Below are 27,126 nucleotides of genomic sequence, written 5' to 3'. Positions count from 1 at the left end.
TTAAATTATGAGAGGGGACCACATTGACTTCCTAAATCCTGCACTCTTCCAATCCCCATGATCATCTTCCCTTGTGTGAAGTGACTACCCATCTGTCCCCTTCTCTTCCACTGAAAACTTAGGAAGATAAAGAAGTTGCATGTGCAGGGAGTCACAATTGAGAGTAGTCTTTTTCTGTCCTAGTCTGCATAGTAATCAATAAAATTAGCACCGCCTCTTATCCCTCTGAAGACTATGAATCCATCTGACCTTGATTACATAAATTCTGTTCTTGCTCATGATGCTGTTCAAGTGGGGCAGCACGGTGGCACAGTGGTTAGCACTGCTGCCTCACAGCACCAGAGACCCGGGTTCAATTCCCGACTCAGGCGACTGACTGTGTGGAGTTTGCACATTCTCCCCGTGTCTGCGTGGGTTTCCCCCGGGTGCTCCGGTTTCCTTCCACAGTCCAAAGATGTGCGGGTCAGGTGAATTGGCCATGCTAAATTGCCCGTAGTGTTAGGTAAGGGGTAAATGTAGGGGAATGGGTGGGTTTCGGGTCGGTGTGGACTTGTTGGGCCGAAGGGCCTGTTTCCACACTGTAAGTAATCTAATCTAATCAAAAGTGGAATCAGATAATATGAAATGGACAGACAAATGCTTGTATCAAAATAAAGGAGTAAGAGTTTATTGCAAATGCATTAAAATGAGCCAATATTTTGTCATTTCTATCCTTGTTCTACTGCGAATAGGACTGGAATAGAAACCTAAAAATTCTTAAAGAGCGAGACAGATCAGTTGCAGAAAAGATGTTTCCCTGGCAGCGGGGTCTTAAGACATAAACACACAATCTCAAAATAAAGGGTAAGACACTTAGGACTGAGATGAGGAGGAACCACATCATGCAGAATGAGGTAAACCTTTGGAATTCTCTACTGCAGAGAGTTGTGGAAGCTCAGTTGTTAAAGACAGCAGTTGGAAGGTTTTTGGTTGCTAATGACATTAAGAAATATGGGGATAGCACAGAGTTATGGCATTGAGGTTACTAATCAACCTTAAACCTGAATGGAGGGGAGGCTTGCTGGGCTGAATGGCCTTTTCCTACTCCTATGTTCCTAAGAGCTAATGTGGATGCAAAGTAAATAGGAAGTCTGTCATTTCACAAGTGCCCTTCATTTTGTAGTTCAGTCTCAGGATACAGCATGTCCAGAAAGGCGAACACCTACTGCCTGCAGAGTCTTGAAAAGGTAGTGATGGAATTTTATCATGAACCTCAACAGTCCATGTGGCAAAGGTTCCCTCTGAATGGGAATGTCAGCAGTTTGGAGTTTTTAATCTACGGACAATAAAGGAATTACCACTTATTCAAAAGTCATGATGATGTGAGTGGAGATGATGGTATTTCAATGCCCTCAGATTTCTAGGTGCTAGAACTCACTGGTGCATTTGGTATAATGTATTATGTAGGTAACCAGTTGGTTAGTTGGAATAAGGATTACAGAGAGGGCAGGGAAGTATTGTACAAGAGTTTGGGAGGGTTAATGCCTGATGGAATGCAGTAGCAGCATCCACTTTGATGATGAGAAAAGACTTAGTGGGAGAATAAAGTAGGACATCGCAGGAGACTTGAGGCTTGATCGTCCCAACATAGTCTGTGTAGTTATGTAGATGCTGTTCTTCTAAACTGAAATAGTTGCAGAGAAACAATAAACTATATCTTGTTTATTCGACAAGCCTCCTCGTCACTACACGCACGTGCAGACACGTGACCACACACAGCAAACAACACACGACCTCGTGCACACACACATGACCACACACATACGACCTCACGTGCACACGTACACTTGACCTCACTCTCTCTCAACCACATATGTATGCACACACATGACCATACACACGTGTGACTGCACACATTTCTCTCACAGTAGTTGCATCATGATGCATTCAGACATATTAATAAAGTGGTTTAAAAATTGACAAGTTTGTGAATTTCTTTTAACAACTCTTTTGCCAGACCTTTAACCATAGCGAATAGAGAATGATTGTTATCTTTTTGAATAGAGAAGTTGGATTATAGACAAGGATAAACTCTCTCAGGCTTGCTTCTGTTGGAGAAGGTTAGCTGTGGTGAGGCTGACCAGCCTCTCTGATTGGGCCTCATCAGCAATCTGCTGGGAGGTTCTTCATCCATTTGGAGTCGCTCGCTGATTGGAGTGGATTGAGAATCTGATCGCCACCTCACAGAAGCCAAGCAGCTGGAGATTGATGTAAAAACTTCATTTGTATTATAAGAATAAAGAACAGTATAGTAGAGGAACAGTCCCTTCGGCCCACCAAGCCTGTGCCGACATATGACACCTTTCTAAACCAAAAGCCTTTGCCTCTGTATCCCTTGATTCCCTATTTATGTAACTACCAGTATGCCTCTTAAATATTGTTATTGTATCTGCTTCTGCCACCTCCACTGGCAGCACATTGCAGGCACTTACCACCCTCTGGGTTAAAAAAAAACTTGTCTCTCACGTCACCTTTAAACTTTTTATCCTTTTACCTTAAACACTTGTCACTTAATTGATATTCCCACCCTAGGAAAAGATTCCGACTATCCATTCTATCCATACCTCTCGTAATTTTGCAAACTTCTATCAGGTCAACCCTCAGCCTCTGACGTTCAAGTCAAAACAAGCCAGGTTTGTCCAATTTCTGATCACAGATAAACCCTTTTCTGTTTTCTCCAAAGTCTGCACATCCTTTTGGTAGCATGGTGACCAGAACTGTTTGCAATATTCTAAATGTTGCCAAACTAAAGTTCTATACCGTTGCAATATGACTTGCCAATTTTTGTGCTCAGTGCCCTGACCAATCAAGACATGCAAGTCATACACCTTCATGATTATCTGATCCTTGTGTTGTCACTATCTTGTGTTGTCTCTTTCAGGGAACAGTGGGCCTATATGCCTAGATCTCTCTGTATGTTGACTTTACTAAGAGTTCTGCCATTTACTGCATACTTTCCTCCTGCATTAGGTGTTCCAAAATGCAGTTGTCCAGATTAAATTCCATCTGCCATTTCTCCACAAAAGTCTCCAACATGTCTAATCCTGCTGTATCATTGACAATCCTCCTCTCTATTTGCAGCTCCTCCAATATTTGTGTTTTATGCAAACTTGCTAATCAGAACATCTACATTCTCCTCCAAATCATTTCTACGTATTACGACAAGGGTCTTAACACTGATTCCTGTGGAGCACCACTGGTCACAGATCTCCAGTCAGAAAAACAGCCTTCCATCACTACTGTCTGTCTTCTATGACAAAGCCAGCTCTGTATTCATCTTATCAGTTCACCATGTGACCTCACTTTTTGTATCAGCCTGCTATGAGGGACTTTTATCAAAGGCCTTGCTAAAGTCCATGTAGACAACATACACCACCTTGCCTTCATCAATCATTTTCCTCAAAACTCAATCAGGTTTGTGAGATATGATCTCCCCTGCACAAAGGCATGCTGTCTATCACTCATAAGTGCATATTTTTTCCACATGTGAGTAACATAGCTTATAATAAATTGACTTTATAACATACTGAATGCTGTGTTTTGTTTTTAATAGTTAACCACTCCAGGCTTGAACTGATCCCAGTGGCTGCAATCAGCATTCACCTGTTCACCAGAAATGGTTCTGCCATTCAAGTGTCAGGCCCCATTCAAGTGTCAGTCCCTCTCCCAGCTGACAGCATTGTGACAACGGCTAGAGACATCCCAGCATGGAAGTTTGACAGGAAGACTGGTGAGTAGCCACAGACTTTATTCATTGAAGCAAACAAGTGACATTTCAGACATTAAAAATTACATACCCTGAAAACCCATGGTGAACCATGTGGCATTTGTGGAGAGAGAAACATACTGTGAAAGATCTTTAGGACCCTGGATCAATCTTGTGATGATGATGCCATAGAAATGCCCTCCACTGGGTATAAGTAGTGCAGTGTGGGTAGATTTAGGGAGATAAGTGTTGGTGTGGATTATAAAAAAAGTGTGCTGTGGAGCATGTTGAGTGGAAGAATTATGATTAAACAGTATTGCAAATGGAATTGTATCTCAACATGTAATTATAAGTCGGCACTTTCTATGTCTATGATTATCCTGTATAGCTCTTTGTAGGATATGTGGAACAGTTCATCTTCCGCAACTACACTGGCACCACCCCCCACCTTTTCCTCCGCTACATCGATGACTGTATCAGCGCTGCCTCGTGCTCCCACGAGGAGGTTGAACAGTTCATCAACTTTACCAACACCTTCCATCCCGACCTCAAATTCACCTGGACTGTCTCAGACTCCTCCCTCCCCTTCCTAGACCTTTCCATTTCTATCTCGGGCGACCAACTCAACACAGACATCTACTATAAACCGACTGACTCCCACAGCTACCTGGACTACACCTCCTCCCACCCTGCCCCCTGTAAAAACTCCATCCCATATTCCCAATTCCTTCGTCTCCGCCGCATCTGCTCCCAGGAGGACCAGTTCCAACACCGCACAGCCCAGATGGCCTCCTTCTTCAAGGACCGCAGATTCCCCCCAGACGTGATTCCCCCCTCCACCGCATCTCCTCCACCTCCCGCTCCTCCGCCCTTGAGCCCCGCCCCTCCAACTGCCACCAAGACAGAACCCCACTGGTTCTCACCCACCGCCCCACCAACCTCCGTATACAGCGTATCACCCGCCGTCATTTCCGCCACCTCCAAACGGACCCAACCACCAGGGATATATTTCCCTCCCCTCCCCTATCAGCGTTCCGCAAAGACCACTCCCTTCGTGACTCCCTCGTCAGGTCCACACCCCCCACCAACCCAACCTCCACTCCCGGCACCTTCCCCTGCAACCGCAGGAAATGCAAAACTTGCGCCCACATCTCCTCCCTCACTTCCCTCCAAGGCCCCAAGGGATCCTTCCATATCCGCCACAAATTCACCTGCACCTCCACACACATCATCTATTGCATCCGCTGCACCCGATGTGGCCTCCTCTATATTGGGGAGACAGGCCGCCTACTTGCAGAACGCTTCAGGGAACACCTCTGGGACGCCCGAACCAACCAACCCAACCACCCCTTGGCTTAACACTTTAACTCTCCCTCCCACTCCACCGAAGATATGCAGGTCCTTGGACTCCTCCATCGGCAGAACATAACAACACGACGGTTGGAGGAAGAGCGCCTCATCTTCCGCCTGGGGACCCTCCAGCCACAAGTGATGAACTCGGATTTCTCCAGTTTCCTCATTTCCTCTCCCCCCACCTTGTCTCAGTCGATTCCCTTGAACTCAGCACCGCCCTCCTAACCTGCAATCCTCTTCCTGACCTCTCCGCCCCCACCCCACTCTGGCCTATCACCCTCACCTTGACCTCCTTCCACCTATCACATCTCCATCGCCCCTCCCCCAAGTCCCTCCTCCCTACCTTTTATCTTAGCCTGCCTGGCACCCTCTCCTCATTCCTGATGAAGGGCTCTGGCCCGAAACGTCGAATTTCCTGTTCCTTGGATGCTGCCTAACCTGCTGTGCTTTAACCAACGACACATTTTTAGCTGTGTTTCACATTAATGTATAACAAATAGTGTTACTTGATGTCTGTGCCTAGAGACGGTTCTTGACTTTGCCTTTTCCTCAACTCCATGTGGCATCAAATCACATAACAGAAGAAAGGAGAGTTATCGTGGTTGAGTTCATGAGTTTTTGTTATTATATTTCAGTTTATTTTAGCAGATAGATGTCTTCTATCGTCCATCGAGTGTGGACATCACTAATAAAGCTGTTGCCTGTATGTTGCCTTTGAGAAGAGGCTGCCACACTGATTTCTTCATCCTTTGCGGTTTCAACGATATGAGTACTTTCACTGTGCTATTAATGAGGGTCTTTGGCTAGAAACTGATGAAAGGACATTGATATATCCAAGTCAGGATAGGCTGCAACTTGGAAGAGTTCAGTAGTTGCAGATGATTGTGTTCCCATGCATTTGCTGTCTTTGTACCTGTAGCTGGTGGAACCCACTAGGTTGAAATTGAATGAATGCATTTTCTACAGACTGAGGAGCACATTGCTTTTCATTTTTCATTTGATGGATCCAGAGATATTCAAGTGACTTCTGACCAAGCTAACGAGTTGCCATTCCTTATGTATCTATATTTCTCACGTTCTAATTTCTCTTCCTTTCCAGCTAAAATCTGTGTTTATTTTTCTTTAAGACTTGGAAAATGAGACCCAACCACCTACGGTTATCACATTACTGATTGGATGTCAGTCAGGTTGTTACTTCATCTCAATCCAGCTGACATTTTTCCTCGGTCTCTACTAAATGTAGCTGAAGGAAAGCCACACTTTAACTTTGCTACCGATATTATAGGAAATACTGGTCTTGTGTTTCTTGTTTGTAATGAACAAGTTAATCTCTCTGCCGTCGTTCTTATACAGAATTAAAGTAAAAGTTAGAAATGAATATGACAGGCGAGCTTTGCCATATTTGTGCAGTAAATGCTCTGTCCTATTTGACCCTGAGCTGAACTCTCAGTCCTCATCTTCCTAATACACTGAAACTTTCTGCCTTTACATCCATAATATCATCCGTCTCCAATGCTTACCTCAGCTCACCTGTAGCTTGCATCCCCAGATATGCTGGTTACCTCCAGGTTAACCCAACAAGATCTGGGCTTGACAATTGCAGCTGTGAGGACAGGTTAGATCAAGTCATAGAGCTGTACAGCATGGAAACAGACCTTTCAGTCCAACTCAGCCAGATATCCTGAATTAATCCAGTTCCCTTTACCAGCATTTGGTCCTTATCCTTCTAACCTCTTCCTGTTCGCATAACCAGATACCTTTTAAATATTGCAATTGTACCAACCTCCACCACTTCCTCTGGCAGCTCATTCCATTTGTTTTCATTGGAACAAAGAGTGTTGGTAGGTAAATTATTTCAGGTTTACAAAACAAATGAGCAACTTTGGTAAAGTGGAAAAGAAAGATGCCTTTCTCCCAGTGGAGAGATTAATTACTAGGGGGAACAGATTTAAGGTGCACAATAGAAGGGGATCATCAGGAAATATACTTTTACCCAGAAGCCAGTGGGTGTTGAGAATTCCTCGCCCAGTATGGTGGTCAACTCATTTACAAACAAACGTGGATCTGCAGCTGAAGCACTGTCGCCTGCTAGGCCATGGGCATAGTGCAATTCGAACGGGCAACTCGTTTATTCATCCAGCACTGAAATGACGGGCTGAATGGCCTTTTGCTGCCCTGCAACCTTTTAGTGTTTGTAATGCTGCAATCCCTTCATATTCACTTCATAAAATGGGCTCTTCCAAAAAATCCAAAAGAACCACTGGACCCGAAACGTTAACCCTGATTTCTCTCCACAGATGCTGCCCGACCAGCTGAGCTTTACCAGCAATTTCTGCTTTTCTTTCAGATTTTTCGCATCCCCAGTTCTTTCAGTTTTCATTTAGTCCTCCAAAAGTCAGCTGTGTGCATCCAAATTCGCACCGATATCCATTCACTCATTGTCTCTCCATCCATTGTGCAATCACCATATTGAAAACTTAAGAATATTATGCAATGTATGAACATAGAGTCATAGAGTCACACAGGTGACCCACCTTCTGTGAAAAAAAATGCCTCTTATGTGTTTTTAAAATCTCCTTAAAAATGGGCCCCCTAGTCTTGAAATTCCCCATCCTAGGGAAAAAGCAACTACCATTCACTCAATCTATATTTCTCATTATTTTATAAACTTCTATAAGATCATCTTTCAAATTCTTACGGCTTCAGTGGAAAAACTCCCAGCCTATCCATCCTTCCTTTATAACTCGCATCTTCCATATCCAGCAACATCCTGGTAAATCCCTCCTGATTCCCCTCCAGCTTGATAATATCATTCCCACAATGGGGCAACCAGAACTGGATACAGTATTCCAGAAGAGGCCTTGCTAATGTCCTGTACAACCGCAACATGACTTCCCAACTCCTGTACTGAAAGGACTAAGGAATGAAGGCAAACATACCAAATGCGTTTTTAACCACCCTATCTATAAGTGACACAAACTTCGAAGAATTATATACCTGCACCTCTAGATCCCTCTGTTCTACAACACTTGCCAAGACCCTACCATTAATTGTATAATCCTACCATTGTTCATTGTGCGAAAATGCAATACCTGGCATTTCTCCAGATCGAACCCCATCTGCCATTTTTTAGCCCATTAACTCATTTGATCAAGATCCTTTGTAATCGTGGTTGTGGGTATGTTCGCCGAGCTGGGAAGTTGATTTGCAGACGTTTTGTCCCCTGTCTAGGTGACATCTTCAGTACTTTGAAGCCTCCTGTGGTGTGCTGCTATACTGTGTCTTCTGGAATTTATTTGGTTCCATTTCTGCTGCTCCCGGATACCAGTTCTGGTTGCTCGTTGTAGTGGCCGGGAAATTGGGTCTTTGTCAATGTGCTTGTTAGTATCTGTGGATGAGTGCCATGCTTCTAGGAATTCTCTGGCTTATCCTATGTTTAGCTTGGCCTACGATTGCTGTGTTGTCCCAGTCGAATTTGTGGTCTTTGCCATCTGTATGTATGGTTATGTTATGACACAGGTAAGCCCTCCTGCTTAATTTAAATCAGCAACACAGAAAAGATTTGTCTCGTGCAGTAATTTGTGAAAATTCAAGAGGCCAAGAACTATTTAAAGTAAAAATTAACAACTTTATTTCTGAAAGTGTAAGAGAAAAATTAACTCGCAACTATTTACACGTCCTTCCTCTAACCTATCTTTTACTTTCCCTTCTATAGTAATAGTCTGATAAAACCTTTAAAATCTGATTGAAGATTTGTAGCTCAGGTATCCGTTGTTGTGGTTCTGCTCGCCGAGCTGGAAGTTTTTGCTGCAAACGTTTCGTTCCCTGGCTAGGGAACATCATCAGTGCTGTTGGAGCCTCGTGTGAAGCGCTGCTTTGATGTTTCTTCCGGTATTTATATTGGTTTGTTCTTGCCGCTGAAACTGACACCCGGAAGCGGCAAGAACAAACCAATATAAATACCGGAAGAAACATCAAAGCAGCGCTTCACACGAGGCTCCAACAGCACTGATGATGTTCCCTAGCCAGGGAACGAAACGTTTGCAGCAAAAACTTCCAGCTCGGCGAGCAGAACTACAACATCTGATAAAACCCCCCGATTAAGATCTACCCAAAATTCAAGATTTCAAAACCAGCCAGCTGTCAGATCTTCTATTTGAATCTTCCTGTGTCATATTTTCTTCTTCTTAGGAATTATGCTTCACAGGTCACAGATCGATAAAGGTACCTTTAAGAGTCTGCAGATGTCATTAGCTTGGCAGTTCTCCTCCCAACTCGTCAATATTGCCCGGTCTTATAGCCCCAAAGTATCGGATTGTGTCATTGGCTTTTAAGATTGTCAATATACTCAATTCAAACTTGATTGGAAGTTGGTATTTTTGGGGGGCATAATTTAAACCGATTGGTCTAATTGAATCTGTTTTGTCATTTTCAGGCAGCCAGCTACTCTTGCTTTTGACCAAGTGTTGCATTGTTACCTTATTCGGAATACTTGGTGCTGCATCAGGTAGTTCTGCTAGCTGTTAGCTCTTTTAAAGGTACAGTACCCCCACATCTTCATAACACATCCCCCCTTAAGAAAAAATGAACCATCGCAATGAAGATGGCTTCATTTTTTCTCTATTCTTCAAACACATTATCCTAACATACAGATAACCTTAATCTAAGTTCACTCTAACTTCTTTCCATATATATAATATATATATAAAAAACATTAAATACAAGTAAATCATATCTAAACTTTATCAGCTAAATCTGCGATAACGCATCTGTGATTACATTCTTACGATGCACAACATGTATGGTTTTTGTAAGAGTAAAAACAATGACTGCAGATGCTGGAAACCAGGTTCTGGATCAGTGGTGCTGGAAGAGCACAGCAGTTCAGGCAGCATCCAAACTGCAGCGAAATCGACGTTTCGGGAAAAAAGCCCTTCATCTGGTTTTTGTAAGACTCCAACGAAATAGTCTCATATTCTTGTCTTTAAAGCATTCTAACGGATTGTGATCCATGTGCACAACCAGCTCCAACACATTGTTTGTGACATAAACATTAAACTGTTGTAGGCCAGTACCAAACTCAATAGTTCATTTTCAATTGTGGAGTATTTCCTTTGGTGGATGTTGATCTTCTTCAAGAAGTAACCAACTGGCAGTTCAATCCCATCCTCATCTTCCTGTAGCAGTGACTTTAAAAGGTTTTGATAGGTTTGGTGTAGCTAAAACTGGTTTGGTGTTTAATATGGCTTTCAAATGGTCGAATGTGTCTTGGCATGGTTCTGTCCACCGAAACTTTGTGTTCTTCTTCAGCAAACGATACCACTACATTGCTGACATTTGGAACAAACATCCGATATAATTCGCTAACTCCTAAGAATTGAAGCACAAATGCTGAAATTTCTTTCGCTGACTCTGGTAAAGGTACCCCCCAGTAACCACGCATTAAGTTCAACTTGGTGATGCAACTGGCTTGTCCGACTTTCTCGATACAGTCCTCCAATCTAGGAATTGGATGTGAGTCTGATTTTGTAATGGCATTGACCTTCCGATAATCCACGCAGAGTCGTTGAGTCCCATCTGCTTTGGGTACTAAGACAATCAGCGAACTCCACTCGCTCTGGCTTGGTTTGATGATATCCTCGTTGAGCATGGTCTCCACCTCCATCTGGACCTGTCTGGTTTTGAAAGGATTAAGCCTTTTATTGGAGCAGTATTCCCTATGTATTCTTCATGTACAATAGCATTAGTCCTCCCCATCTGATTCTTATAAATGTCCTTCTACTGCAGTAACAAATCTTTCAACTGCGTTCTATGCTCCTGAGACAGATAGCTCACTAACCCATCCCAGTCCTCAAGGACTTCTTCATTTTTAATCTATTTTGTGGCACATCAAAATCCACATCATCTGGATTTGATTCCTTACTCTGCGGTAACTAACACCTGTTTCTCCAGTTCTTTCTCTCTTGTATAATACAGTTTCAGCATGTTCACATGGCATACCCAATACTTTTTTTTTCTATCTGGCATCTTTACTAAATAGTTCACCTGGCTCAACTGTTTGCCAATTCGATAGGGACCACTAAACCTGGATTTAAAGGGATCTCCTACCACAAGTAACAGTACTAACATGTCATCCCCTCTGGAAAATGTCCGAGTCTCTCAGTTTTTGTCTGCCACCTGCTTCATTCTACACTATGTCCTCTTTAGGTGCTGTTTAGCCATCTCACCTACTCTATTTATTCTCTCCATCACCTCCAATACATAATCTAATTGTGAGATCTCTGACTTTGGTCCTGTCAATTTTTCTGTAATTAATTTCAAAACTTCACTTCACGACTAAATATTAACTCAAAGGGAGCGAACTGAGTAGATTAATTTGGGGTATCTCTAATGGCAAACAATACAAATGGGATACCTTTATCCCAATCATTCAGGTAGTCCTGACAGTATGCTCTCAACATGGTCTTCAATGTCTGAAGCCACCTTGCTTCATAACCTCCTTTAGCAGTCCAGCAATAAAATGTGACCTGTGGTCTAACTGAATCTCTCTGGGTAGCCCATATTGTGTAAAGAAAGCTACTACTCCACTACCACTTTTTTTGCCTTGATACTCTGTATTGGAATTGCCTCCAGAAATCTGGTAGACACATCCATTATGGTGAACAAGTACTGGTTCCCACTTTTAGTTTTCGAGAGGGGACCTACACAATCAATTATAAACTGCATGAAATGTTCTTCAAATGTAGGGATTGGCAACAAGAGGTACTGGTTTTATTACCGTCTGTGGCTTCCCTACCATTTGGCACGTATGACTCGTACGGCAAAAGTTAACCACATCCTTGTGCATTCCAGGCCAATAAAAATGTTTTTGTACCATAGCCTGAGTCTTTCGTAGGTGACCTCCTATAGGTAGTTCATGTGCTACCTGTAACAAGTCCTGTCTATAAGCTACCGGCAACACAATCTGGTGCACTTCTGCCCATTTCTCCTCTGCACTAACCTGCCGTGGTCTCCATTTCCATTTTAGGATTATATCTTTCAGATGATAACCTCCGGAATATTCTCTACCTCCTTTTCAGGATAGGCATCCACATACATCTCTTTTATTGTCTTCTCTTGATGTTGTAAGTCCTTTAGCCTTTCAGGAATAACATTCTGACCCTCTGCCTGTTTAGGTTTTTTCTGCTCCTTTATATCAAACAGGGTATCCTCTAACTGAACGTCAACTCCTTCATCTTTCTCTTTACTTTTCGCTTCGTGCAGTGACTTATGATAGTGGGATCTGGTTACCCCACGGTCTGGAAAAATATCAAAATATTTCTGTTTTAACTGCTCAGTTTCTTGGGCTTATCCACAACAAGGGGTATCACTCCCACCTTGGATCCTGCCAAATCATTGCCAAGAACAAACTGGATTCCTGGAACTGACACTCTGTCAATCACTCCCACTGTAACTTCCCCAGTCTTGAGTTGGCACTCCAATCTAATCTTACATAGGAGAATACTAAATGTCCGTCCATCTATCCCACAAATTACCACACACTCAGGTAACAGATCAGAAAGAGTGCATATTTGCTCATCCCTTACCATCAGCGACTGGTTAGATCCTGTAGCTCTCAAAATTATAATTTATTGTCCATCTGCCCCTGTTCTTTCTGAGTAAACTTTAACCACAGAGGCGCATTCTTTGAAGAGATCAACTACAACTAATTCCATACCCAGCCCCTGACTAGGCTGTGCACATTCCTGCAGCTTCTTGGCTCTTCTTGGGGTCTCTTTTACTACTTTCACTAATGCCACTGGCTTAGCTTCTTTTCCCACAGTGCCTTTCTTTAACGACCAGCACTGTGACTTTGCGTGTCCCACTTTACCACAGTGGAAACACCTGAGGCCTTTCACCACCTTTCCATCCTCTTGGGCTTTTTTATCCTTGTGACAATTTTTTACCAGTACTCTCTACTCTTGGTTTCCTACTGTAGGATCTCTCCTTCTCCCAACTTCTATTCCTCACAGGACAAAAGCTTGACTTACACATCAACATGTACTCATCTGCTAATTCTGCTGCCCTTCTCATTTCCTGAACTTTCTGTTTCTCCACGTGAATTCTTACCATCTCTGGAAGTGAGTTTTTAAACTCCCCCAGCAGAATAATCTCTCTTCGAGCCTCAAAAATCCTATTTATTTTCAAAACACACACCCATCGATCAAAATGACTACGTTTAATTCTTTCAAACTCAGCATAAGTCTGACCTGGTTCCTTATTTGTGTTTCTGAACCGCTGTCTATATGCTTCTGGTACCAATTCATCAGCACTTAAAATAGCCTGCTTAACCTCTTCATAATCTCTTGACACCTCATCTGACAGTGCGGCAAATACCTCACTTCCTGTGCCTACCAGTTTAGTCTGAACTAGCATTACACAAAAATCCTCGGATCACTTGATCTGCTTAGCCAATCTTTCAAATGAAATAAAGAAGGCTTCAACATCTTTCTCGTTAGAATGTGGCTGAGTTTTGACATGTTTGTATATATCACTCCTTCTCTTTTAATCTTCATCCTGTTAACTTGACTTTGCTGACTAAATCGCAACTTCTCAAATTCAAATTCTCTTGCTTTTTGTCTCTCCCTTTTTCTCTCTCTCTGCTCAGATAAGAATCTTCTCTGTCATTTTTTCCTCTCTCTTTTCTCTTTCTCTCTCCCTTTGTTTATCTTCTAACTCCATTTTCCTCAATTGTAATTTAATTTTTTCCTACCTCTCCTGCACATGTCTATTTCTCTGATGCACCGAAGTGTTTGAGTAAGTCCCTTACAATTTCAGCTTTACTTTTGTACTTGGTTGAACCCAAATCTAACTTGTTTGCTAATTCTAAAAGAATGGCCTTTTTTTTGTCCTTCTCAGCTTTCTTGGCAAATTTGAGAATCATCTTCTAATCCCAGAACCTCTTTAGCAATTTTAAGAGCTATTTCTCTCATTTTTAATTTAATCAACCACAAGTACCGAAATTAAACAGATTGTCACGCCTACATTTTATTGAAAGGTCTAGGACACTAACCTGCAAGTGTTTAAATCTGCTGGAATGTTTCGTACCCCCCAAATCTATTCAAGTCCATCTAAATCAGTTCACATCCTGACAATGAGCCCCCAAACTGTTACGACATGGTGTTAAACCCTCCTGCTTAATTTAAACCAGCAACAGAGAAAAGATTTATTCCATGCAATAATCTTTGAAAATTCAAGAGGCCAAGAGCTATTTGAAGTAAAAATTAACAACTTTATTTCTAAAAGTATAACAGAGAATAATAAACTAACAACTATTCACCATTCCTTCCTCTAACCTATCTTTTACCTTCCCTTCTATAATACTAGTCCGATAAAACCCCCGAGTAAGATTTACTAAAAATTCAAGTTTTCAAAGCCTTAAAGAGAGCTATTCTCTGGGCAGTCTGCAGATGTTGGCTTTGGCAGTTCTCCTCCCAACTGGTCAATTTTCCCTGGTCTTATACCCCCAAAGTATTGGATTGTGTCATTGGCCTTTAAGGTTGTCAATATACTAAATTCAAACTTGATTGGAATTTGATATTTTGGGGGTATAATTTAAACTGATTGGCCGAATTCAAATCTGTTTTGTCGTTTCCAGGCAACCAGCTAATCTAGCTTTCGACCAAGTGTTATATTGTCATGTTGTTCGGAACACTTGGTGCTGTCAAGTAGTTCTGTTAGCTTTTAGCTCTCTTAAAAGGTACACCACACCCACATCTTCGTAACAGCTACTAGGGACAGCTGGTCATAGTGTTTAGTGCCTAGTTGGTGTTTATGGATGCAAATTGCTAGTGTCTGCCTGTTTGCCCTATATGTTGTTTTGGGCAGTCTTTGCATGAAATCTTGTAAATTACATTAGTCTTGCACATGATGGGTACAGGGTCTTTTGTCCTGGAGAGTTGTTGTCTGAGTGGTGTTGTTGGTTTATGGGCTGTTATAAATCCCAGTGGGCGGAGAAATCTGGCTGTCAGTTCCAAGATGTGTTTTATGCGAGATAGTGTGGCTAGTGAGTTAGGTTGTGGCGTGTCCTTGTTGCCTTGTTTGTCTGTTAGGTATCTGCTGATGAAGTTGTAGGGTTATTCATTCTTGGCGATTACTGCATAGAAGTGTTCTTCTTCTTCGCTTCGTAGTCGGGAGTGCTGCAGTGTGTTATAGCCCTTTTGAACAGGGTCCTAATGCAGTGTGCGCTTGGGTGTTGTAGTTCAGGACCTGGTCAGAGTGGGTGGCTTTCCTTTACACTTCCGTGATGCATTCACCATTCTGTGCTCTTTCTACCACTACATCCAGGAATGTGAGTTGGTTGTTCGTTTCCTCCTCTCTTGCGAATCTGATCCCTGTGAGTATGGTGTTGATAATCTGGTGTGTGTTCTTGATTTCTGTTCTCTTAATGATAACAAAAGTGTCATCTACATATCTGATCCAGAGTTTGGGTTGGATTGTGGGAGGGCTGTTTGTTCCAACCTTTACATCACTGCTTTTGCTATGAGCCCATAGGGGTTCCATTGATCTGTTCATATATTTGGTTGTTGAATGTGAAGTGTGTTGTCAAACACCGGCCTAGTAGTTTGAGTATGTGTTCCTTGTTGATAGGTTCCCCATCGTGTTGTTTGTTCTGCTTCTCCAGGAGTTTGGCTATTGTCTCTCTGGCTAGAGTTTTGTCAATTGAAGTGAACAATGCCTTTACATCAAATGAGACCATTGCTTCGTCCTTGTCTCTGTTTGTGTTCTTGATGTCGTCTAGGAAATCCTGTGATGATTGTACAGAATTCTTGGATCCACTGTTAGGATGTTTTAGTTTTTGTTGGCATTCTTCTGCCAGTTTATGCAATGACATTCCTGGGAGTGCCACAGTGGGTCTAAGTGTTAAGTCTGGTTTGTGTAATTTGAATAAAATCTTGGGGTGTTGATGCTTTCTGATTTTGTCCTATTGGAGGTCAATCTTGGTTATTAGTCTATTTTTTGAAGGTTCTTTAGTGTGTTTATTTCATTGTTTAGCTGTGCTTGATGACGCGCTTCATATTCAACAACTAAATATTTGAACAGATCAATGGAATCCCAATGGGCTCACTCATCTCTGTGCTCATAGCAGAAGGAGTGATGCAAAGATTGGAACAAACAGCCCTCCCACAATCCAAGCCAAACTCTTGATCAGACACATAGATGGCATTTTTGTTCTCATTAAGAGAACAGAAATCAAGAACATACACCACATTATCCATACCTTACTCACAGGGATGACATTTATGAGAGAGGAGGAAACCAACAACCAACTCCCATTCCTGGATGTAATGGTAGCAAGAACACAGAAAGGTGAATGCCCCCCAAGAGTGCACAGGAAAGCCACACACACGACCAGATCCTGAATTTTAACAGCAACCACCCAAACACACCCAAGAGACGCTGCATTAGGATCCTGTTCAAAAGGGCCACAACACACTGCAGCACTCCTGACCTACGAAGGGAAGAAACAGAAGACCTCTGCAGACTATTCACCAAGAACGGTAATCCCCGCAACTTCATCTGCAGATGCCTAATAGACAAACAAGGCAACAAGGACACGCCATGCCCTAACTCACTAGCTGTGCTACCTTACATAAAAAATTCTCTGAACTGACAGCCAGACTTCTCCATTCACTGGGATTCATGACAGCCCATAAACCAACAGGCACACTCAGACAACAGCTCCACAGGACAAAAGACCCTATACTCATAATGTGCACGAAAAACATAATTTGCAGGATTCCATGCAAAGACTGTACAAAACACTATATAAGCCAAACAGGCAGACACCTAGCAATCAGTGTCCACCAACATTAACTCGCCACTAAATGCCACGACCAGCTGTCCCTAGTAGCCATATACATAGATGACAAGGACCACAAGTTCAACTGGGACAACACAATGATCATACGACAAGCTAAGCATAGGACAGCCAGAGAATTTCCAGAAACGTGGCACTCAGCCACAGACCCCATCAACAAGCACATTGACCTAGACCCAGTATACTGACCACTACAACATGGAACTGGCATCTGGAAGCAGCAGGAATGGAACCAAATAAATTCCAGAAAAGAGAGTATAGCAGCGCTTCACAGGTGGCTCACAAAGCATTGAAGATGTCACCTAGACAGGGGACGAAATATCTATAAATCAACTCCCCAGCTCGGCGAACATACACACAACGACAACAAACGGCACCCGAGCTACAAAACGTTACACAAACCTTGAATCCCTTTTTTAATCTTAGAAAGCCTTCCAATTCTACATGGACAAGACTTAGCTGAGTACATGTACCACGAGTCGTTAATTGCCTTTTAATTAAAGCAGCCTTTTATCACAAAGGAATGTATACACAAAATGGAAGCAGAATTAGGCCATTTGGCCCCTCAAGCCTGTTTTGCCATTCAGTAAGATCACAGCTGATTCTTTATTCTTCCAATTCCACATTCTCACCTAGCCCTGAATAATCTTTGATTCCCTCGCCTAAAAGAACTTTAACCACCTCTGTCTTAAAAATATTTAATGGCCCTGCCTTATGAGACAGAGTTTCAAAGTCTCATTTCTCTGAACTCCTCATCTCTGCCAATGAATGCCAGCACCTGATTTTAAAACAGTGTGATGGAATACTCCTCGCTTGCCTGGATGGATGCAGCTCGGCACAGTGGTCAGCACTGCTGCCTCACAGTGCCAGAGACCCGGGTTCAATTCCCGCCTCCAGCAACTGTCTGTGTGGAGCTTGCACATTCCCCTCGCATCTGCGTGGGTTTCCTCCCACCGTCCAAAAATGTGCAGGTTAGGTAAATTGGCCATGCTAAATTGCCCGTAGTGTTAGGTGAAGGGGTAAATGTAGGGGAATGGATCTGGGTGGGTTGCTCTTCGGAGGGTCGGGTGGACTTGTTGGGCTCAACACCATCCAGGACAAGGCAGCCTCATTGATTGACACCACATCCACAAGCATCCACTCCCTCCATCATCGATGCCCTTTAGCAGCAGTGTGTACTAACTACAAGATGCGCTGCAGAAATTCCCCAAAGCTCCTTAGACAGCACCTTCTAAACCCATCAGCTTTTCCATCCAGAAGGACAAGGGCAGCAGATTGATTGGAACACTACCATCTGCAAGTTCCCCTCCAAACCACTCAACATCACTGTTCCTCCAGTGTCATCGGGTCACAATCTTGGAACTCTCTCATTAACGGCATTGTGGATGTGAAATAAAAAGGGAGGTAATACTGCAGGAACTCATCAGGTCCGGCAACATCTGTGGAGAGAGAAAAACAGTCAACATCTCAAGTCCAGTTTGACTCCTGTTCAGCACAGCATTGTGGGTCTGCACCCAGCAAATAGATGTTAGTAGTTCTAGAAAGCAGTTCACCATGACTTTCTCGAGGGCAACTTGGTCAATAAGTCTTGGCTTATCCAGTGATGCCCACATCCCAAGAATGAATTTATGTAACCGCACACCATATTCAAGATGTGGTCTCACCAATGCTTTGTGTAACTGAAGCATAAATTCCTTCCTTTTACGTTCAATTCCTCTTGCAAAAAAGAGTAGTATCCCATCAGTCTCCTCGATTATGTGCCTACATAATATTTTTTGACTTCTGAACTAGAACACTTAAATCCTACGGTGCCTTGGAATTCTACAGACATTCTGCTTTGAAGTAGTGCATTGCTTTTTGTCTTATTTTGCCTGCTAAAATGCACAACTGCACATTTTCCCACATTATACCCTATCTGTTTTTGCCCGTTTTCTCAACCAAATCTATACATGTCAGCAATTTCCATATGTCTCAGAATCATACAGAACAGAAGCTGCTCTTTGACCCATTGAGTCTGTGCTACCAAAACGTACACTTCTACCGACACAAGGCCCACTTTCCACACTTCAAGTGCTCATCCTTTTTGACATCTGACTACCACCTGATGAAGGAGTGTCGCTCTGAAAGCTAGTGTGCTTCCAATTAAACCTGTTGGACTATAACCTGGTGTTGTGTGATTTTTATTCTGTTTAAAGGCTGTAAGGTCACCTGCCTCAACTCCCCTCCCAGGCAGTGCATTGCAGATTATCACCACCCTCTGGGTGAAAAAGGATTTCTTCAAGTTCCCTCTAAGCATCCTGCCTTTCACTTTAAAAGTGTGTCCCCTTGTTCTTTTCCAAAAACAGACGTTCCTCCCTCCTGGTTTCATCTGTGAACTTAGCTATTATGCCTTTACCCCCTTCATCCAAGTTGTTGACATAAAATATGAGCACAGACTCCTTCTGAACTATATGCATCACATCCTGCCAATCAAAGACCTATTGATGCACACGCTCCATTTTCTGCCAAACAAGACAAGCTCCTATTCATACTAATGTGTTGTCCCTAAACCAGGAGCTTTGTTTACCATAATGATCTTCAATGTAACACTTATCAAGTGCCTTTTAGGATTTCAAGTACTGTATGCCTACCCCTTTACTCAAAGCATGTGTTATTTCTTCAAAGAATTCCAATAAATTGATAAATATGATTTCCCTTCAGTGAAACCATGCTGACTCTTCCCAGATTCCTTGAGTTTTTCTAAATGTACAGCTGTCATCTTTATAATATTGATTTCATCACATTCTCCATGATAAACATCAAACCAACTGGTCTATACTTTTATGCTTTCTGCTTCCCTCCCTTCTGGGAGGCGTGGGTTTATTATTTTCCAGTTTGTGGGCACCTTTCCAGAATCTGAGGCTTTTGGAGAATTCGCATGCGTGAAGCTACTACGTCATTAACCACTTATAGACTCATAGAGTCATAGAGATGTACAGCACGGAAACAGACCCTTTGGTCCAACCCATCCAAGCCCACCAGGTATCCCACCTGCCAGCACCCGGCCCATATCCCTCCAAATCCTTCTATTCATATACCTATCCAGATGCCTTTTAAATGTTGCGATTGTACCAGCCTCCACCACTTCCTCTGGCAGCTCATTCCATACACGTACCACCCTCTAAGTGGAAAAGGTTGCCTCTTAGGTCTCTTTTATATCTTTCCCCCCCCCCCCCCTCACCCTAAAGACATAAGTTGAAGTCTACCCAAAGCCTTATCAGGCCATAGTTCCATCAGTTTGCTTGGTACTGCATCATCCATGATTGTAATTTCACCAGGTTTTTCCCTTCCTTCCATCTCCTGCTTTACAGCTTTTACTGGAATATTTTTGTATCACCTCGAGAGTGAACACAGAAGCAAATATTTGTTCGTTTTGTCTGCCATTTGAATTGAATTGAATTTATTGCCATGTGTACCGATGCACAGTGAAAAGCTTTGTATTGCGAGCAATACAGGCAGATCACAGAGTTGAGTAGCATAGTTAAGTAAATAATAGGTTAACAGCAGCAAAAAGCAAAAACACAGGTACAGGCGAATGTTAAGAGTTTGAGAATCCATTCAGTATTCTCACAACAGTAAGGTAGAAACTGTTTCAAAACCAGCTGGTGTGTGTGTGTTCAGGCTTCTGTACCTTCTCCCTGATGGTAGAGGTTATAGAATGGGATGGGATGGATCTTTGAGAATGCTGGCGGCCTTTCCTTGACAGTGGGCCTGGTAGATTCTATAGATGGGAGGTTGGCCTTTATAATTGTCTGGGCAGAGTTCACCACTCTCTGTAACTATCTCCAATCTTGAATGGTGTAGTTGCCATACCAGAAAGCGATACATCCAGACAGAATACTCGCAATGGCGCACCTATAAAAGTTAGCAAGGGTATTCACCGTCATGCCAAATTTCCTCAGCTGCCTGAGAAAGAAGAGGCGTTGTTGGGCCTCTGTAACCAGTGCGTCCACACGAAGAGTCCAACAAAGCTTGGTGTGCTGACCACTCCCAGGAGCTTGGCACTCTCCACTCATTCCACCTCTGTGCTATTAATGTGTAGGGGGCATGAATAACACCCTGGCAAAAATCAATAATGAGATCCTTGGTTTTGCCAGCATTGAGAGCTAGGTTGTTCTCAGTGTACCATGTTTCCAGGTCTTCCACCAGTCTGTTTCATTGCCATCCAAGATTCAACTGACTATGGTGGTGTCATCAACAAACTTGTAAATCACATTAGTCTGGTATTTGGCGACGCAGTCGTGGGTATATAGTGAGTACAGAAGGGGGCTGAGTAGACACCTCTGGGGGGTTTCAGTGTTGACTGTTAGTGAGGATGAAATATTGTCCCCAATCTTCACTGATTGTGGCCTGTGGAGTCAGGAAATTGAGGATCCAGTTGCAGAGAGTGGGACTTTGTCCGAGATCACTAAGCTTAGTAATCAGTCTCGAGGGAATGATAGTGTTGAAGGCTGATAATGAGTAGGATTCTTATGTAGCTGTTCTTTGTGTCAAGATGTTCTAGGGAGGAGTGAAGGGCAAGTGATATGGCATCTGACATGGATCTGTTGGTCCAATAGGCAAATTGGAGTGGGTCAAGAGTAGTGGGGAGGCTGGAGTTGATTAATGCCATGACCAGCCTTTCAAAGCACCACGGAAGTTTGGGCCACTGGGTAGTCATTGAGGCATGCTGTCTGAGCCTCCTAAGGTACAGGGATGATATTGGCCCTCTTGAAACAGGCAGGGAGAGTGGCCTGCTGGAGGGAGAGGTTGAAGATGTGCAAGAAGACCACTGCCAGCTGATCTGCACATGCTCTGAGTCCATCTGATCCCATTCTTTCCTTGGATTCACACGAAGGAAAACTGTGATCTGACCTCTGATGCAGTAACTGTTGGGATAGGTTTGTCAGGATGTGTCAGAATAGGTGTTACCTCTCCACCAAAATTCTGCCCAAAGCAAGCGTAGAAGGCGTTGAGATGACCTGGGAGGGATGTGTATCTGCTATCTGACACTGTCTCTTTTTCGAACCTGTGATGTCATTCAGTCCTTGCCATAGACGCTGGGTGTCTGTCTGGGTCTCTAGTCTGGATCAGTATTGGTCCTTGATTGTTTTAATGGCTCTGCGAAGATCATACTTAGATTCCTTATACTTGAGTGGAGCTCTTGATCTGAAGGCCTCGTGCCTGGTTTTTGGCAGGTTCTGCATGTCCTGATTCATCCAGGGTTTCCTGTAGGGGAACACCCGGATTGACTTCCTCGGTATGCAGTCCTCCACACACTTGCTGATAAAACCTGTGACGGTGGTGGCGTACTCATCCAAGGTACCTCCGGCCTGTTTGAGCACGGCCCAATCAGCTGATTCCAGACAGCACTGAGTTGATCCTCTGCCTCTTCCGACCAGCGCTGGGCTTGTATCCACAAGAGGGTGTCCTGCTTGAGCTTTTACCTGTAGGCCGGGAGAAGAAGCATGGTATTGTGGTCAGAGTTCCCGAAATGAGGGCAGGGGATGGAGTGGTACGCATCTTTCACACTGGTGTAGCAGTGGTCTAAACTGTGGGGCAGGTAATGTTCTGGTGGTACTTGGGCAACACCTTTCCTAGATTGGCTTGATTGAAGTCGCCAGTTGCAATAAACAGGGCCTCAGGGTGTTCTGTCTCCAGGGTGTTAGTGATGGATTACAGCACATCCAGAGCTTCCTCAACCTTTGATTGTGACAGAATGTACACTGTAGTTAATATAGCAGGGATAAATTCCCATGGTAGTTAGACGGGGCAGCATTAGATGGTGAGGAATTCAAGGTTTGGGGAGCAATGGCTGCCCAGGCTTGTAATGTCCGTGCACCAAAAGTTGTTGATTAAAAAGCAAACCCCTCCACCCTTTGTCTTACCTGGTCCATCCTATCCACTATGAACTCCCTACTCTCACTCTGTCAAGAACCAACACTGTTTTGCTTTTGAGATAACTTTAGAAGTTTTAATTTTTTAAAAATAGTATCTTGACTAGCAACCTCTACTTCTCTACTTTCTTCCTCCTAATTAATCTTTTAGTCATGCTGTACCACTCTTTATATTCTGACCAATCACATAACTAGTCACTCATCTTAATGCAGGAATATTAATGGAATGGATTAACTGAGATAATATGCTTCTATACAAAAGAAGAGAACAGCACATTCTTTTTAAGGATAAATAATTGTCAATAAAAGCCATATTGTTGGACTCAACGTGCTCCACCCTATGTGCTTTCAGTGCAATTTTTGAACTGGCTACACTCATTTTAGAAGTGGCTAACTGAATTGTTTCTTCCACACACATAATCACATGTACATACATGCAAAAATTAATGCGGAGACAGATGTGCGCGCGCACACACACACACACTTGCGCACACTCTCACACTTAGAGTCATAGAGATGTACAGCATAGAAACAGACCCTTCAGTCCAACTTGTCCATGCTGACCGGATATCCCAACACAGTCTAGTCCCACCTGCCAGCACCCGGCCCATGTCCCTCCAAACCCTTCTTATTCACATAACCATCCAGATGCCTTTTAGATGTTGCAATTGTACTAGCCTCCACCACTTGCTCTCTCACTCACACACACACACACACACACACACACACACACACACACACTCACTCTCTCTCTCTCTCTCTCTCTCTCTCTCTCTCTCTCTCTCTCTCTCTCCCCCCTCATGCGCACGCACTCTCTCTCTCTCTCTCTGTATCTATCTGTCACACAGACACACACACACATACATACATACACACACACACACTCACACACACACAGTTTGTCCCTTTCTAACGCACACAGTCTCTCTCTCTTTCTCTTTCTCTCTCATACATGCACACACTCTTTCTCTCTCTGTGTCTCACTCACGTGCACCGTCTTTTTCTCACGTGCTCTCTTCCACATTCTCGCTTGCTCTCTCAAGCACTGTCTTTCACACACACACACTGTGTGTCTCTCACTCTCTCTCTCTCTCTCTCACATACTTCCCACTGTGCTCTGATATGTTGGAACCCCAACATTAAATTGGACTCAAGCTTTCACCAAACATTGAATTATTTTTCCTCCTCCTTGCCTGAAAGTACTGCTCACTGTTGCTTTCCAGCTCCATAGGTACTGTCTCAAGTGATTCATTTTAGCACAAGAACCAAGGTCTTGTTGGCTGGTTGATAGAGGCCATACCTGATCAGGGCCATGCTCGTCATTCACATATATATTTTCCAGTAGGGATCATGGCAGTGCCTATCAACAACAGAAACCCTCATAACTTCCTCTCTTATGGCTATAATTTACTTGTAGTTTTTCCCAACGCTATGTCAACAGAGAATGGTGAACCCATAGAAGAACTGTGGACCACTCTGGCTCCAGTGTTTCTGAGCAATGACTTTGCACACTGACCCAGCAGGAATCTGAGAGTAAAGGAATTACTCATGGAAATAATTGTACCTTCTGCATATTCCCAAATGTACTTTTAAATCAATTGCTTTCCACAATTAAAGCATCAATTTGTTAAGGCTGACTCGGATCTGAATTTCACGTCAATACATTGCCTCTGGATTCTATAATTGTTATTGCTCTGACCTCTCCCTGACAGTATGTTGGCAAATTGATGCAGAGTTGGTATCACCCCAGAGTGCTGATCAGTAATGTGTTCTAGCAGAAACGAGGCCTGCGAGATACAATGGAGTTCTGTGTACATTTGTCTTCCATTGGATCTGACTGGAATCTATGAAAGAGCTTTATTCATCAGATTGCTCAGATTAATTTTCAGATCCCTCGTAGTCTGATTATTGCTAAGGATTGCAGAAAGTGTTGGGAATAGAGTGAGGGCTTAGGTTCTGTCAGAGGTTGAAATGAAGCTAGCTTACGTAAACGTCAGTATGTCAAGATCTGCCAAAATGTTAAGGTCACTCAATTGATTGGAATATTATATGGGGAAGGCAATGGCTGAACGGTATTATCACAGGACTATTAATCCAGAGATCCGGGTAATGTCCCAGGGACCTGGGTAGTAAAAATCTGGAATTAAGAATCTAATGATGACCATGCATCATTGTCAATTGTTGGAAAAACCCATCTGGGTCACTCATGCTCTTTACGGAAGGAAGCTGCCATTCATACCTGCTCTGGCCTATATGAGACTTCAGACTGCCAGCAATGTCCCTATGGACAGTTAAGGGTTAATAAACAATGAATGAAGAAAAGAAAATTCTCATTGCATTGGAAGCAGTTCAACCAATCTAATGGGTGCACTTTTAGTAATATTTTAAATATTTCTAGTTCGAGCAAACTAGAAACAGCCTTGAGGAGTTGGGCAGGTTGGCTGGGTTGGAGGTGAACAGCAAAAAATCAAATTAACTTATGCTTTTGCCTTACCTTCTCCACTATCATCTGAAGACTGTACAACATCACCACAATGGCCTTGCCTACTATTAACCTACATTCCTCTAACTCATTGTTACATTTTCACTTAGGAACATAAATATCAGATGCTCAGCAAAACATCACACTAAAAGGGGACACAATTTTTTCTTGACAATCTAGGTGTTAAACTGTATTTGCAGAACAGGCTGTCCCCTCATTTAAATTAATAAGCAGTGAAATATGCTACTTTTGAAATAGAGTAAGATGATGACAACATCTTGCATTTATGAAGCATCTTTGAAGTGATTTTAAAAAAAAATCCTAAGTGATTTTCCAGGAACATGATCTGATCGCAAGCCATGTACATTAGAGCAGGTGAGCAGAAGCCTGATTGGGGCAATCTGTTTAAAGAAGCTTCTTCAAGAATGGGAGGGGGTCAGGGAGATGAAGAGGGTCCCAAGGCAATTCCAAGGCAATTCCAAAGCATGACCACCAGTTCTGAATGGATAAAAATGGGGCTTGCGCAAGAGTCGAAGAGTCATGGAGATGTACAACATGGAAACAGACCCTTTGGTCCGATTCATCCATGCCGACCAAATATCCTAAAATAGTCTAGTCGCATTTCCAGCACTTGGCCCATATCCCTCTAAACCCTTCCTTATCCATGTAACCGACTAGATGCCTTTAAAATGTTGTAATCGTACCAGCCTTCATCATTTCCTCTGGCAGCTCATTCCATGTATGAACCATCCTCTGCATGAAAAAATTATCCCTTAGGTCCCTTTGTAAATTTTTGTCCTCTCGCCTTAAACCTAAGCTCATAGTTTTGCACCCCCCCCCGCCCCCACCTGGGAAAAAGACCTTGTCTATTTACCCTATCCATGCCCCTCATGATTTTGTAAACCTCTAGAAGGTCATCCTTCAGTTTCTGATGCTCCAGGGAAAACAGCCCCAGCCTATTCATCCTCTCCTTATAGCTCAAACCCTCCAACCCTGGCAACGTCCATGTAAATCTTTTCTGAACCCTTTCGAGATTAAAACTTCTTTCTTAAAGCAAGGAGACCAGAATTGAATGCAATATTCCAAAAGTGGCCGAAACAATATATTGTACTACCGCAACATGAGATCACAACTCCAATGCTCAATGCAATGACCAATAAAGGTTAGCATACCAAATGTCTCCTTCACTACAATATATACCTGTGACTCCCCTTTCAAGGAACTATGAACCTGCACCCCAAGGTCCCTTTGCTCAGCAACACTCCCCAGAGCCCTGTCATTCACTGCCTGATTTGCCTTACCAAAAGGCAACATTTCACATTTATCTGCATTAATCTCCATCTGCCACCTGTTGACCCACACTGAGGTCACCGTGTCCAGAGGCAAGTGGTGCCTCCTGGATTGTTGCAAATTCTGAGAAGAAAGTAGGATCAGTGTTGACTGTGCTTTACAAATACAAAGACAACATACGAATGCAAGGTTCATCTATTATAGCGCTGCTGCTGCTGCACAATTGAAATTGCTCATGAGTGTTAAACTAAAATCCCAGATGGCCTTTCCCATTATTAGTCATGGCATTCTTCTCAATCACACGTGCTCACAATCAAAGTGGAAATGCCTTGCTATTGGATGCCGACATTAATATCAGTTCCCAGTAAGTGCGTCTCCATGAGGTGAGTGATAAGCTGTTGGTGTCCATGGAGACACAACGGACAAATTAACTAGCAAAAGGATTCAATTTTTTTTAAATTTAAGAGCAAGATGTTCAGAT

At 43.0% G+C, this 27,126-nt stretch overlaps 1 protein-coding gene across 1 annotated transcript in view; it reads left to right on the top strand.

Moving 5' to 3' along the window:
- fam171a2a (family with sequence similarity 171 member A2a) overlaps positions 1 to 27,126 on the top strand; it is a 317,548-nt gene that overhangs the window by 211,104 nt on the left and 79,318 nt on the right. The window contains exon 5 of the mRNA XM_060848694.1: positions 3,593 to 3,769. Within this exon, the coding sequence (XP_060704677.1) occupies positions 3,593 to 3,769 (177 nt within the window). The remainder of the gene's footprint in view (positions 1 to 3,592; positions 3,770 to 27,126) is intronic.

Source organism: Hemiscyllium ocellatum, chromosome 32 (assembly GCF_020745735.1).
Source record: "Hemiscyllium ocellatum isolate sHemOce1 chromosome 32, sHemOce1.pat.X.cur, whole genome shotgun sequence".
Classification (NCBI taxonomy): Eukaryota; Metazoa; Chordata; class Chondrichthyes; order Orectolobiformes; family Hemiscylliidae; genus Hemiscyllium; species Hemiscyllium ocellatum.
Note: the sequence above shows the minus strand (reverse complement) of the source record. Positions and strands in the feature narration are given on the sequence as shown.